The 16330-nt window shown below is 38.7% G+C and overlaps 1 protein-coding gene across 1 annotated transcript; it reads left to right on the forward strand.

Moving 5' to 3' along the window:
* The first annotated feature begins 532 nt into the window (after positions 1–532).
* On the forward strand, positions 533–10806 carry tmem161a (transmembrane protein 161A). Its single transcript, XM_017478974.2, has 12 exons — positions 533–681; positions 1344–1447; positions 1535–1621; positions 1700–1797; positions 3816–3972; positions 4462–4613; positions 4695–4755; positions 4850–4993; positions 5122–5235; positions 6101–6275; positions 6696–6792; positions 9691–10806. The coding sequence occupies exons 1-12, from the start codon at positions 679–681 to the stop codon at positions 9984–9986; spliced, it is 1488 nt and encodes a 495-aa protein (XP_017334463.1). The 5' UTR covers positions 533–678; the 3' UTR covers positions 9987–10806.
* Positions 10807–16330: the final 5524 nt, after the last annotated feature.

Here is a 16330-nt window from a genome sequence, read left to right on the forward strand (position 1 = left end):
TCAACTTAATCTTTTGCACAGCCGAAGATCACACAGCCTATTTATTTATAAATATTGATATGCAAGTCATTCAGGCTTGATTTTTTTCTTCTTCTTCTTTTAATTAAAATAGTATTATTATAATTCTGGTCATCGTAAAGGTGTTCTTACAAATTTAAATCTAAAATAAAAACCCATACTCATACAGAATTAGAGTAATAATGTAAGCGTGATTATATAAATAATGTAAATAATGTAAAGTACAGCAGAGAGGAAACCAACGTTCCTCTTAAATCGAACATCAGTTTTAAAAATTATATTTTAACAATAATTTAAACATTTAAAAATATCCAACGGTATAATCGAAGATACGCAACTCCTTTCGGAAAAATAACACGTTAGTAGTTATTTGAGCAGAGTGTGTTATTTCTGTCCACCAGCATTTTGGTGCCTCAGCGAAGTGAGCTAATCAAATCGTTGATGTGTATCTATGGACCAATAGGATTTCAGCTCAGTGATTGGTTCTGACCAATAGGAGTCCATATCTCGTGCAAATCCCACCTTCCAGTGCTGGGTAGAATAGGTCACAAATGTCATTCAAAACTCATTCAGCTGTTTCTAGTACTCAAGTGCCAGGATTGCAGGAACTGCTCAGAGCTGTGTAGGACCACGCACGCTAAATAAATCCATTAATCCAAGATGGTGAGTGAATTTATAACAAACATTTTTCTGAAGCGATTTTTTGCATTACCTTTTTTTTTTACATTTTGAACCTGAGCCTGTGTTAGCTGCAGCGGTGCTATGCTAGCTAGCAGATGTTTAGCTGCTGGTTAGTGTGTTCGTTAGCTCGCTAGCTTGTTAAGTCAAATAAAAAGAAAATGTTAACATCATTATTCATAGTATGGAGTTAAACATTTTGGTCATTTTTTCCCTCAAAGGTCACTTCTGGACCAGCAGCAGCAGCGTAGTTAGCACATTTAGACTAGCTAGTGAAGGCTGCAGTAGCTAAGGCTAAATCTTCATTGCTTCCTATATAAGTGCACTACATAAGTTATTAAAATAATGGCTGATGTACACTAGGTAGTGCACTAGTTTTCTAATGTGGAGCTATTCGGGATGCAGCTGCTGCTGTTTCACTTATCAGTGCTGACTGTTGATAGTTTTGTTCACACATGCTTTCAAGAAAGTTTTATCAGCTTATCAGAAAAAAAGATTAAACTGATAGTTTAAAAGCATTCAGACCATATTTATTACATGAATTAATCTCATTAAGACCTAATGGACACTTGTCTGTAGTCTAGTCAGCTTTATTGTCATGTTTTCAGTATACAAAAGCGATATAATTTGTGTTTCCTCTCGGGTAGGCACTGATGGGAGTTCAGCTGGTGGTCAGCTTGCTGGCGGTCAGCATAATGCAGAAAATGGCCCCGCATTGCTCCTTCGCACGCTGGCTCCTGTGCAATGGCAGGTGAGTGTCTCAGCTTTACAGATGATTCTCACTCAGCGTGTTCCCGTCATCAGCGTCAACACTGTTGCTGACAGTTTTTTCTTTCAGTCTCTTGCGGTTCAAGCATCCTTCAGAGGGAGAACTTTGTGCACTGGCAGGCAAGCAGATGCCCAGCAAGACAGGCCGGAGAGACAGGTGTGAGCTGGCTTGATTATGTTTGTGCAGTATTTTCTGTCTGTCAGCCTTGCCCTCTCTAACCTGAGATGTTTCCAGGAGGCAAAATGGCCATGGGGAGTCCAAGCCACTCACAGTTCCAAAGGACATTGATTTACACCTGGAGAGCACCCCTGTGAATGTCATCGATGCTCTGGGTAAGGTTGTATTAGATTTTGTAAGAATAAGCACCAATAATCACTGCTTGCAGTGATTTCCATTCATGCAATTTAATGAATTCACATTAAGCTGTTTACATGCACCTAAGTTCAACATTCTGTTTGCATGCACAGTACAAAATCTGAACAAAAGGGATGTTTGGTATCATCATTGTACAGTCCATAGAGGATTTTGCTGAGGTTTTTTTGTTGTTGTTGTGATTTTGTGATGGATCTTGGCCCAAATCTGTGGAAAATCTGCTGTGACTTTGAAAAATTGCAAGCTCCTCAGAATATTACAGAGTTTCCTTGATTTTGTATTCATTTCTGCAGGCGAAAAATCGTGAAATCCTGGAGGGACTGATTTATAATAAAAGGCTCATGATTTGTTTGAGAGCATGACACGTAACTAACATTAGTTCAATAAATTAGTGAAGTTTTCACAAATTATGTGAAAAGCAAAGGCCAAAGCTAGAAATATTTCTGTCCATAATGATTCTGTTTAGAAATGTCTGTTGGTCACAATAATTTAATTTAAACACAGACACTCGGGACCAGGTTTTTATTCCGAAAACACATCCTGACTCAAATGTAGACGAACAGAATGTATGCAATGTTTCAGGTAGGGAAAGTATTGGATTCAAAGATTTGAATGGTACAGTGTTTCATTCTTCTTATACCACAACAATCTGCCAAAACTAAGAACATTTTTAAATTAATCTAAAATAATACTTCATACTTTCTGTTCATAGGTACATACATGTTATGAAATGTCTGACAAAGATGTTCTCTCCTGATACCACTTACTTCTTAGCACCTGTAACCAGTTATTCCCTCATCAGTAGGGAATAACCTTTATTCTCTGGTTTGAAGTTAATAAGACAGACAAATGCAGCTTGTCATGTTACTGAGAAACCACAAAGTGCAAAGTCCCCCATCTGAAGACTTTTCCAAGGTGGAAAACATGGTTCTAGTTTTATCTGAGTGTTACAAAGAGCTGACACTGGAGACTCCTTCTAAAAATGTTAAATCACAGATTCCTCACAAAAAACCTCCACCATATCATTGAATACACACATTTTTAAATCCATTTATCTGAATTGTCAGCCGTAAAAGCTGCCATGTACATTGTTACTATAGAAAGATAACACATTAGAACTGGCATGTTAATATACATCTTGGACCCATAACTACTCTCTGAGCTGCTGTTATACAGGGTGTCCCAAAAATCACCATACATAGAGGACAGTGTTTGCCAGCACCATGTTGGTTGTGCCTTCATCAGTGGGTGTTTGTGGACATTTACTTCTCGGCCGGTCTGCAACACTCCCGGTCTTCTTGAATTTGTTAACAAGTTGGGCAACAGTGTCATGTTTGATGTACACACCATGTTTCCTGTTGAAGTCCATTGCAACCATGTGACCACTTCCTGATCCAGCCATGAGAATGATTCAATACGTTCTTCTTTTATCAAAGACATTCTTAAAGACTATCTGGAAAAATATATATATTTAAACTAAGAATGAACATTTTCGGAAGACATTTTGCTACAAAGGTGTTCATTTCCTCTGTATGGGGATTTTTGGGACACCCTGTAGAAAATTAATCAGTACGTTCTGAACGTTTGTGGTTGAGCATTCAACATCACTGTGGAATATGAAATATAAAAATATCATAACAAAATGCTTTTTATGATTTTAGGTAGAGTCCGTGTGTAGCACAATGTTTAGTTCTGAGATCTGCTCCACGTCACATTAAAAAAAGTCTTCTTTCGTAACAATCAATTAAACAATTGCTAAAACTGAAATTTATTTTTAATATCAAATCTGCTACAATCTGTTATGATGAGTTAGACACTGTGGTAGAAGTACTACTGATAACCACATGGTTTTTGTGATGTTGGGGTCATATTTTCTGAGCCCTATACCTTCTTTAGCTTCCCACATTCATCACTGTAGTTTTGTGTGTGTGTGTGTGTGTGTGTGTGTGTGTGTGTGTGTGTGTGTGTGTGTGTGTAGTTCTGCGGTTCTTCGTGGAGTACCAGTGGTTGATCGACTTTGCCGTCTATGCAATGGGCATCTATCTCTTCACTGAGGGCTACTACTTTGTGGTGGATGCCAGTAAAGAGGTCAACATTGGGGTCATCTGGTGTGTCCTGATGGTGTTCTTCTGCCTGTATCCTTAAACCTTTTTCCGCCAGCCATGCGAGAGGAAAATGCTTAATCTAAAGCAGGGGTGTCCAGTCTTATCCGGAAAGGGCCGGTGTGGCTGCAAGTTTTCATTCCAACCAAGCAGGAGCCACACCAGATTCCACCTGTTTTAATCAGTTGATCTTGGCTTTCAGTAGACTCGGGTGTGGCTTCTGCTTGGTTGGATTGAAAACCTGCACTCACACCGGCCCTCTCCCGATAAGACTGGACACACCTGATCTAAAGTTACATTTAGGCTTTGTCAGTCCAACATTTGGGCTAAAAATGTAAGAAAGGTGGTGGTGTAATGTGTGGAAAGTTATAGAATTAGACGCTACTCATTCAGATAACTATAATGAGTTTCCAATTTATAGACTTGTTAAAATCCATCTTCTGATTTTGACTCCAGGCTTTTTCTCATTTTGGGTACTGTTACTTTCCTGTTTTGCTTATAAACCTTGACTCCGGTTCCCAGGAGGACTCTGCATGTGTTGATGAGCCACTACTTCCGCTCAGACGAGGGCGGAGAGCGCTCTGTGTGCTTGGCGTTTGGCTTCCTCTCTCTGCTCGTGGCCATGTTAGTTCTGGTGGTGAGGGAGGACTATCTGGAATTTGGCCTTGAGTCTGGTACGGTATCAGTTTTATTTATTCCAATTCAAACAGGCCTTTACTTTGCCATCAGCCTCAAGTCAATTTCTGACATTTCAGGTTTCACCAGTGTCTTTGATAACTTTGAAGGCTTTGCAAAACAACAAGGATTTGAGTGGTCGTAAGTTGTTCATCTGCTTTTTAATGTCTGTCTAATACACACAATAACAGCATGTACTGTATCTGAAGTTGCTTACTCTGGAACAATATTTCAGCATTCCTTTCACCAAACTGGGAGTGAAGTTAGGCTTGGCATTCATTTGTGCCTTCTTTGGAGCTCTGCTTGTTTTCCCTGGACTTCGCCTGGCCCAAACTCACTTAGACGCTGTACAGATGAATGCTAACAGGCCAATCATTCAGTAAGAACATCTGCAATACATTTTTGAGAATGCAGTATATGATAATACATAAATTAGTATGTACAGGATATACATATACAAACACATGAGCGAACTGTGTAAATTATGTGGTTGTTTTGCTTTCACAGAATCCTTCTGCACATCAGTTTTTTGTCCCCATTGGTTATACTTGTGTTGTGGATCAAGCCTCTTGCTCGTGACTTTTTAGGAAAGGCTCCCATGGGAAAGGCTTCAGTCACGTTGTAAGTGTGTGTTTGGGGTAACATCAAATGCTGTTTAGAATACAGAGAAACCGGTAGACCGGCCTAAATTCATACCAGAGCAACACGGTTAGTGCTTTTTTCACACTTCATTATTGCATGTGCACTTTACCCAGACAATAAACACTTAAGTCACTGTATGTGAATTGTACACTTTTCTGATATTTTATTTTATAAGTACACTTATGCCATCAGTGTGATTTTATTTATTTATTTTCTGTAGCAAAATTAGAGAAAAGTAATAAATAATGGCGTCTGCTCACATCTAAGTGGTAAATAATTTCGGTGAAATACAGCCACCAACACGTCAAATGTACAAATCTCAATCCAAGACAATGCTGAAACTTGCCAACCCTGAGATTTAAGGAGAGTTTTATCCATCTTTGTTAGCATTAGCTTAAAAAAAACAAATAAAATGCAGCTGTACATTCCACCATTACTGGTGCATTGACTGGAATTAACAAATAAATCTTAAAACATAAACACAGAAGGATTACCTGAAGTAAATAACAGATAAAATGTTAGAATAAATGAATTACTTATTGGTACGGAGTTTGCCGTCTTTTCATTATTTTAATCTCATTTACTTTGTTGTTCTTTTTTTGTTGTTGTCAAATTTATATTGGCTCTGTTTGGGTTCAGCATAAAATTGAACCAATTTCAGCCACAAAACAGATGTCTGATGCTTTGTTTCCGATGCTCTGGTGCTTTCACTGTGCCACACAGATCTGATCCACCCAATCTGTGCCAAGATAATGTCCTCTTACAGCCAGGCACAGCTGCGTAACTCATGTTGATTCAGAATTACACCCACCTCAGTGCTTTAATCCCTGTGTGTGTTCCTCAGGCTTTCCAGCTCGGCCTTCGACTCGGTGCGTCTGTGGACGATCGTGGGGTTATGTTTACTGAGGCTGCTGCTCACCCGCCACCACCTGCAGGCCTACCTGAACCTTGCCCAAAAATGGGTGGAGCAGATGAAGAAGGAGGCGGGTCGTATTGCTGCTATTGACATTCAGAGAAAGGCATGAAGCAGCTATTCTAAACATTCTCGTTACTGGAGAAACTGAATGTAACAGAATCTACTTCTTGTCTCTGTAGAGGTTTTTGCTTGATATTTGTTCCCTTGCTTGAATACACTGTTTCTGATTGCATGTTAAGGATGGCCGAGGCCCTTCACTAATAAGGCAATGTAGGAATAACCTGAAATTCTATTTCATCTTTCTACTTTTCATGTTATTCCAGAGGGTGCATGGGTTTAATCTTTGTGTTCTAGGTACTTGATTGTTTTACTAAAGTATGTAAATGTGGCCTAAATCAGATTCAAAAGGGCTAATCAGGCAGTTTTTCAAGAAAAATGCACAAGTCTGTTTTTTTGTTTTGTTTTTTTAATAAGTGCTTTGAGTCATTATTCATACATTTTCCATCTACTTCTGTTTGTGCAGGTGACCCGTGTGTACTGCTACCTGACTGTAGTAACGCTACAGTACCTCATCCCTGTTCTGCTTGTGCTGTTCTCAACCCTGGCCCTCAAGGCTCTAGGTAGACTTTCACTCATTTTTGGACATTCATTTCCTCATCAATTGTCATCACTATATTATTATTATTATTATTATTATTATTATTATTATTATTATTATTATTATTATTACTTAGTATTATTTCTGTCAGATAAAAAATTGAGCCCAGCTAATTTAGGGAGAAGGATAATCTGGTGTTTAGATTTGCTGTCAAATTGGTGTCTTGCTGATGACAGTGTAGTGATAAATTACACCCTAGGGCAAATAAAAGGGTCCCAAAAAAAAGTCCAAAATAGCAAGCTTTTAATGGTCTTTACAAAAAATCATTGGTCAGGAAATTAGCAAGAATTAAACAAATGCACTCCTGACACTTCCTGTGCCACCATTTGCTCGTTTACTTTTGCTGCAGTGAACTGTTTAGGGGGGAAGCTTGAAACAGGGAAATTCACTTATACAGGCTTCTTGGACCCAAAGGTAAAATCATGATAATGATTAAAATGTTTGATGTAAAATTCAAACTACCACATGTATGGGTGTACAATATCAAAATAAAGTTAAAATGAACATTAAAGACATCTATACTACATGGTAATAACAGACTGAAATCAAATCACTTATTTGAGATAATTATTTGTGTGATTCTAGATTTTTTTTTTATTTTATTTTTTTGTTAAATGATGTGGTACAAACTACAGAACGTTAGAGTGAAGTTAGCTTGCCTCATCAATGTGGTTGGAAGCGCAACGTAAAAAATTTTAGATGAATGTGTTTAGGATTTAAATGTTGTGTGTGTGTGAATGACAACATTGTAGTGTGTGAGACCTCAAATAAGCAAAACGAAATATTGTGATTTGTCATGTATTTTGATAAAATTCACACACACACACACACACACACACACACACACACACACACACACACATATATATATATATATATATATATATATATATATATATATATATATATATATATATATATATATATATATATATATATATATATATAATTAAATATATAATTAAATATATATATATATAATTAAATATATAAAATATTAAATATATAAAGGTATAATCTTTTCACCATATCTTCCACCTCTACTCAGTCCTTCTACCAGTTAGATCCATGTTTATAGCAGTGTTTAAAACAAACAAACAAAAACCCTAATGGTCCTAAAATACAAACCAAACCAAAATCAGAAGCTACAAAAATACTACCATTGCTTTGGACTTGCCTGTTAATAATTCAATCTTTCCTTTAAGATAAATAATTAAAAATGATATAGATACAAGTGTGTTGATGCGGTTGCAGTTGTTTGTGTCTATGGGGACACTTAACAGTGTTTAATATTATGTGTATTTTAACCGTGTACAACATAGAGTATATTGCCTAAGTTTGCAGCATGCAAGGGTTGTAAAGCAAGAAAAAAAAAAAAAGCTTAAACAGTCAGCTTGGTTTTCTCGAAACAAAGAACAGCTGCTCAAAATTGAGGGTACGAGGTGGGCCTATTTCAACTACAATTTGCCCCTGAGGTGCTATTAAGGTCTTTGAAAATGCTGCAATCCTGAGTAAATGTCTATTGCCAGCACACACACAAGCATACTTTGCCCAGCAACTGCTTTAGACCAGACCCAGCCTCTCTTCTGTAGGTCAGAAAACAGCCCCCGGAGATCCAAGTCCTTGCTGACTTGCGTGTGATGACAAGACTTAGCATGCAGATATGAATGTATTGGACTGATGTGATCAGTGATGGGACAGATTGTCACATGACTAAGCTTTACATTAATTGGTCATGTCTCATTGGAGATCATTTAGGGTTGTTTAAACATTAAAGGTAACTTATTACCCCTTCTGCTTTCGCTCTGGAGAAACCTCCGTGTGAGTTCCCTGTAAATGTATTCAGTATGTTTAGATGTCCTCAGTTTCGACTGGTTCTGGTCCAGCACTCTAAATTCCACTTCAGTGCAACAATGAGTTTATATGGAGAAAATAATCTGATAATCAGAAAATATGAAAATGCAGATTTTGGCAATAATTTTTACAACCCATTTTGCATGTACATATGTAACCTGATAATAGGAAAACATGAGCCAGTTGAGAACTGAATTTCTGATGTAGTCACCTGTACACTTGCATTGTAACCGGCCAAGAAAGCCTGTTTTTTTTTTTTTTTTTTTTTGTTTTTTTTTGGGGGGGGGGGTCTATAGTTTGTATGAGGAAGCATTTGGACCTCATTGTTCTTAGTAACTAAAGGCCATTTCCAACTGGTCTTACTGGTTTTATTGGTCACACACACACAACTATACACAGTACGACATGCAGTGAATTGCTTTTTACGACTGTCTGGGGACGCAAACAACAGAATTTACATAAAAACAATTTATTTAAATAGAAATAAAAGACGAAGGAACGAATGACTGTAAAAGAATGTATATGGACTAAAATACAGGTATGTGCAGTTGTATGTGAAATGCTGTACGAAAGCGAGCTGAGGTAGTTGCAGTGAAAAAGCCAATAATAATTCTATTTAATAAACATTTATAAATAGGGATATGCTGTGTGTATTAACAGGAATGTTGGGTTGTGTGGGTGAAAAGAAATCCAAGGTCTATATTTATACGTCTATGTATAAACACCAACACTAATAAGACTCAAGTCACCCGTGTTGTCGTAGTTTGTCTCTTGTGGACGTGTAATGTTTGCGTGTCTCTTTGACTCTTTGATGGTGTGAATGTAAGATAAGGTTGTATGTTACTGTACTGTATCTGCTTTATAAGCTCCTACCCAGCACCATAATTAATAAGTATTAAACATGATTTAATTGACTGCAATGAACGCACATGATGAGAGAGGATCCCGAGTCCCTGTCTGACTGTAAATCAAACATGCCTGTCTCTAATTGGCTACATCTCCCCAGGTGACTACTCATGGGGGCTGGGGGCTGAGACTCCAGGTGTGACATTGGCACCAGTTCTTCCCACCTCTCCTCCCCCTTTACCCAGGTCAGAAGATGAGGACGATATAGAGGACATGGAGGAGGACATCCAAGTCACTGTAGCCCACGTGGCTGAGGTCTTTTCTGCACTACGTTCCGTCCTCACCCCTGTCTTCTTCAGAGGGATCTTTGCCTTCCTTACCTGGTGGGTGGCGGCCTGCCAGCTCATCAGCAGCCTGTTAGGCGTCTACTTTCACCAGTATCTCATGCTGAGTTGAGCTGAGCAACGCCCCCTGCGTGCAGGCTGTGTGCATTGTGACAAGCTAATCGAGATCCTGAGGAGAACACTTGAGCTCCACCAACACAGACCAGGTGTGCCTCTGAAGGTTTGATCTTGACTGGAGACCATGATGTGTTTGGTCTAAGACAAAGAGAATGCTGAAGTATTGATTTGGAAGCATTTTTATTCAAACGGATGAATTTGTTTGCTACACAAGCCCTTAAAATAAATGGAGAGAGTGCAGAAGGAAAGTATGAAAAATTGTTGAAAAAAGTATGAAAAATGTTTTTGTGGAATACTCTGTTACTACAAATTGAATCACTTAATGATTTTGAAGAACTTGCACTGTTTATTCAAAAGTTCATGTGATGTAATACTAAGTGCCTGGTATCTCAGGGATTTGTAATCAGAATATTTCCTCCACCGGCACTGCACTAATTATAAACTGCTTACTTTGATACTATAGCTTTAAACACAGAGGCACACAATAGCAGGTCGCTCAAACACTCCTGTTTCCCTCAACCTGAGTGCTGATGTACTAAATGTATTGGCACTTTTGCAGTATTTTATCCAGTTTTGCTGATTGCTCCAGAATCATGCTAAACTAACAATCTAATCAAGGTTTAGTAGATTTGTTTTTCCCCCGAGTAGTTGTAATTTATTTAGTTATCCTCGTCCCATTGAATAACCTCACCCAAATTTAGTAAAAGGTGATTTTGTCCAAGTTTGAACAGTTTTTAAAATGAAATGCATGGTATGACACAACTGTTTGACTGAGAGTGTGTGTTTTTATTAAAATTCAGAATGCCTGAAAAGTGCTTGCAGTTCAGCATTGCTTGCTTTTCTTCACCTTAACATAATTTCAAATGAGAAAAAGATATTGCTGTGTTGCACTGTCTATTTCCTATAGTGCATAATAGTATTTAGAAAGTCCCAGTCAGGATTTATTTCCCGTAGGCTTTTAGGAGGCAATTATACTATAAGACTAAAACTCCAAATTCATGCAAAACATAAGCTTACATAAGCTCTATGAAATGAAGCAGGTGTGATGATGGGTTTGTGGTTCAAACATTGCCCTAATGGCACTGCTGTTACATGAGCAACAGAAGTGATTATTTCAGTGTTTTTTTTAAAAAATAGTGCAGCATTTTAACCTAATCTACTGTATCTGTGGTGTATGTGTGATTTTTATACTTAAAAAAAAAAAAAAAAAAAAAATCATTCAAAACACTTATGAAAGTCTAAGAGCAGTTAAAAAGGCAGAATAGTTTAAAAAAAAAAAAACTACAAATCTATTGCCTGAGTCTGTCATACTAAACAAATCATATTTTCATCCTAATCAGCCCAGAAACACAATGTGACACGCTCCACATACAATAAACCTTCCACAAACACAGAGAGTCTGTGTGATTACACTTCACACACATCTGACCACTGTTCCATCTCCCACGGTTTCAGAAGCAGGGTAACAGGCAGGAGTTAGGCCATTGTAACTCATCAGCATCTCCACCCCATGCTCGTTCAGCAGCTCGAGGGGCTCCAGAGGTCATGTCTGGGCTCCTCCCTAGGGCTCAAGGGCTTGTATGCGTGGCCCATCGGCTCAATAGGCTTCAGTCTGGTCCCTATAGCAACAGCCATGACCTCCTCGCAGATGCTCATAATGAATGTGATTATACAGATACGTCAAGCCTATCGCCTTCCACTTCATCACACCATTCACTCATCCTAGACATGTCAACAGCCGCCCTGATGTAGGAAAGACGGTCGGGCTGAAATGGTGCTGGGATTCTGTTAGGACGCTTGGACACAACTGGGAAAACATGGAGATATGCAAATTGTGACTGGGGCGTATAAGATGTAGTACATTTTTAAGGGTTATTTTAAAAATTTTACTCTTAAATGAGTAACAGTGTTGAGGTTTTTTTGTGCAGACTTAAGAAATTCACAAAATGTGGTTAAATAGCATTCATACTAATGGCATGAGGACATTAAGGACATTTCTAATTATTTATTTACAACTGATTTTTTTTTTTTTTACTTCTATACTTTAATTTTTAAACTATCTATAATCTGAGTTGTACACATCACTCAATATCACAATAGCATCTTTTGGAATATTCTACAATTTTTTTTTTTTTTTAATGTCATTAAAAAGTTTCAATTTTTCATAATCTACAACCCCAATTCCACAACCTGGTGTGATGTAGGTGAATTCGGATTGTAGTTTTGGAGACTTTCTGACCCCAAGAAGCAACTAACATTCTGCAATTCTCCTTGGAGACTTTTTGGCCACTCAAACCATCCTCTTCACAGTGCGATAAGACAATATAGACACATGTCCAATTCCAGGTTGATTTATAACATTTCCAGTTGACTGGAACTTCTTAATTATTGCCCTGATGGTGGAAATGGGCATTTTCAATGTTTGTACTATTTTCTTATAGCCACTTCCCATTTTGTGAAGCTCAACAACATTTTGCCACACATCACAGCTATATTCCTTGGTATTAACCATTGTTATGAATGACGAAGGGAATTTGGCTTATGTGTTACCTCTTATTTATACCCCTGTGAAACAGGAAGTCAAGGTTGAACAATTTCCTATTCCTAGTCACCCAGATGTACTAAAATTTTTTTAAATATCAGTGGGAATATACTTCAAATATATTTTTCTTATAAGAATTCACAGGGGTGTCAATAATTGTTGCACACCTATATTTAATTTTATATATATATATATATATATATATATATATAAACCTGTGTTGTGTGCAATTGTTTGATATGCATTAGAGCAGAATATTTTTGTGAATTTTTTATACAAAATATTTACCAAGGGTGCCGATATTAGTGGAGGGCACTATATATAACATTGATTATCTTGTTACAGTGGCACCTGTCAAGGGGTGGGATATATTAGGCAGCAAGTGAACAGTCAGTTTGCAAGTTGATGTGTTGGAAGCAGGAAAAATGGGCAAGTGTAAGGATCTGAGTCACTTTGACAAGGGCCAAATTTAATGGCTAGGGGTCAGAGCACCTCCAATACAGCAGGTATTGTGGAGTGTTCCCAGTATGCAGTGGTTAGTACCTACCAAAAGTGGTCCAAGGAAGGACAACCGGTGAACCGGTCATGAGAGTGAAAGGCTCATTGATGCGTGTGGGGAGTGAAGAGTAACCCGTCCAGTCCAATCCCACAGAAGAGCTACTGGAACACGTAGTGCATCACAGCTTGCTGTGTATGGGGCTGCATAGCCTCTGTCCAATGCCGAAAGCGCCTACAATGGGCCAGACAGCATCAGAACTGGACCATGGAGTAACTGAAGAACGTGATGAATCACATTTTTCTTTTACGGCGTGCGGACGGCAGGGTGCATGTGTGTTGCTTATCTGGGGAAGAGATGGCACCAGGATGCACTATGGGAAGAAGGCAAGCCAGAGGAGGCAGTGTGATATTCCGCTGGGAAACTTTGGGTTCTGGCATTCATGTGGATGTTACTTTGACACGTAGCACCTACCTAAACATTGTTGCAGACCAAGTACAACCCTTCATGGCAATAGTATTCCCTAATGGCAGAGCAAATTTATTATATATTAAGAAGAGCAGAGTATTTTTGTGATTTTTTTTTAACAAAAGATCAAAAGGTTAAACAATAAAGACAAATTTTCACATACTTCTTTGATCATATTTACCAAGGGTGCCAATATTAATGGAGGGCATATACAGTACCTCACAAAAGTGAGTACACCCCTCACATTTTTGTAAATATTTGATTATACCTTTTCATGTGACAACACTGAAGAAATGACACTTTGCTACAATGTAAAGTAGTGAGTGTACAGCTTGTGTAACAGTGTAAATTTGCTGTCCCCTCAAAATAACTCAACACACAGCCATTTATGTCTAAACCGCTGGAAACAAAAGTGAGTACACCCCTAAGTGAAAATGTCCAAATTGGGACCAATTAAACATTTTCCCTCCCCGGTGTCATGTGACTTGTTAGTGTTACAAGGTCTCAGGTGTGAATGGGGAGCAGGTGTGTTAAATTTGGTGTCATCGCTCTCACACTCCCTCATACTGGTCACTGGAAGTTCAACATGGCACCTCATGGCAAAGAACACTCTGAGGATCTGAAAAAAAGAATTGCTGCTCTACATAAAGATGGCCTAGGCTATAAGAAGATTGCCAAGACCCTGACACTGAGCTGCACCACGGTGGCCAAGACCATACAGCAGTGTAACAGGACAGGTTCCATTCAGAACAGGCCTCGCCATGGTCGACCAAAGAAGTTGAGTGCACGTGCTCAGTGTCATATCCAGAGGTTGTCTTTGGGAAATAGACGTATGAGTGCTGCCAGCATTGCTGCAGAGGTTTAAGGGGTGGGGAGTCAGCCTGTCAGTGCTCAGACCATACGCCACACACTGCATCAAATTGGTCTGCATGGCTGTCGTCCCAGAAGGAAGCCTCTTCTAAAGATGATGCACAAGAAAGCCCACAAACAGTTTGCTGAAGACAAGCAGACTCAGGACATGGATTACTGGAACCATGTCCTGTGGTCTGATGAGACCAAGATACACTTTTTTGGTTCAGATGGTGTCAAGTGTGTGTGGCGGCAACCAGGTGAGGAGTACAAAGACAAGTGTGTCTTGCCTACAGTCAAGCATGGTGGTGGGAGTGTCATGGTCTGGGGCTGCATGAGTGCTGCCAGCACTGGGGAGCTACAGTTCATTGAGGGTACCATGAATGCCAAATGTACTGTGACATACTGAAGCAGAGCATGATCCCAGCATGTATTCCAGCATGATAACGACCCCAAACACACCTCCAAGATGACCATGTTGTCATGGAGGAGTGGAAGAGGACTCCAATGGCAACCTGTGAAGCTCTGGTGAACTCCATGCCCAAGAGTGTTAAGGCAGTGCTGGAAAATAATGGTGGCCACACAAAATATTGACACTTTGGGCCCAATTTGGACATTTTCACTTAGGGGTGTACTCACTTTTGTTTCCAGCGGTTTAGACATAAATGGCTGTGTGTTGAGTTATTTTGAGGGACAGCAAATTTACACTGTTACACAAGCTGTACACTCACTACTTTACATTGTAGCAAAGTGTCATTTCTTCAGTGTTGTCACATTAAAAGATATAATCAAATATTTACAAAAATGTGAGGGGTGTACTCACTTTTGTGAGATACTATATATAGACAATGATGTACAACGGCTTGCTCTGTTGGTCACAGATTTTAAATGGCTAATGACAAAAAGCTAATGAACATCCCAGCCACCTGACCTGCCACTGTGTGCATCATTCTAGTCTGATTCTGTATGGATGTCAAAATCATCTCACATAAATCATGTCATTGTTCAGACCAAAACCCTGCCGGTCTGGAACAGACAGACAAAACAGACTGTTACACTGCCATGCTGCAGTATTATTATGGCCTGAATGTCTATTAGTTAGAGAATGATCGAGAACAGTAGTGTAGCCTGGCCTGGGCATTGAGGGCGGTGGCACTGAAGATATTTTCTTTAGCATTTGAAGTGGTTTGTCACTACATAACTGAACGTCAGTGAATGAAGACTGCAGTGATGTAATTTTAGATCTTCAGTGAACATAGGTAAGACCAATCAGACAGTGTTTACAGGAAAATACATGTAACACTCGTGTGTTCTTGGCTGAAAGGCTCTCAATTCTGCCAAACGCTAGCTCACAGTCAGTGTGAGGAAAAATGGATATACACTTTACCATTACCAATATAATCATTAAATACTTATAGATTTAAAAAAAAAAAAAAAAAAAAAAAAATAATAATAATAATAATAATAATATATGAATCCATCAAACATCTCCTGCTTGAAACATCCTTTCCATGAATGAACCATTATAGTTTAGGAAAAAATCATTCAACACTTACCTGATCACATTCACCCTTTTGAAATATTTGGAATATTCCACAAGTCACATGTTCAACAGGAAATTACATCATCTGAATTTCCTATAGATCATTTCCCTTTATTTTCGGTGATATTGTGATATTAACTGGTGAGGAAATTATGGAGTGAAAGTATCCGTAATGTCCTCAATTCCATTAGCTTCAATGCTAATTAACCGCATTTTGCGCATGTGCTAATTCTGTGCTAAAAACTCGACCTATTACTTATCCAAGAGCAAAATGCAACCTTGTAAAAATGGGAGGTTTTTCTTGAGACGGAGAACATTTCTGAATGGGAAAATGCATGTTTTCTAGATGTTGGGGGGGGGGGGGGGGAAACACCCATAGAGTGCAAGAAAACACATAAGTGAGTCTGAGATACTGAACAACGCAACATGGTGGGACGCAAG

This window comes from Ictalurus punctatus, chromosome 10 (assembly GCF_001660625.3).
Source record: "Ictalurus punctatus breed USDA103 chromosome 10, Coco_2.0, whole genome shotgun sequence".
Lineage (NCBI taxonomy): Eukaryota > Metazoa > Chordata > Actinopteri > Siluriformes > Ictaluridae > Ictalurus > Ictalurus punctatus.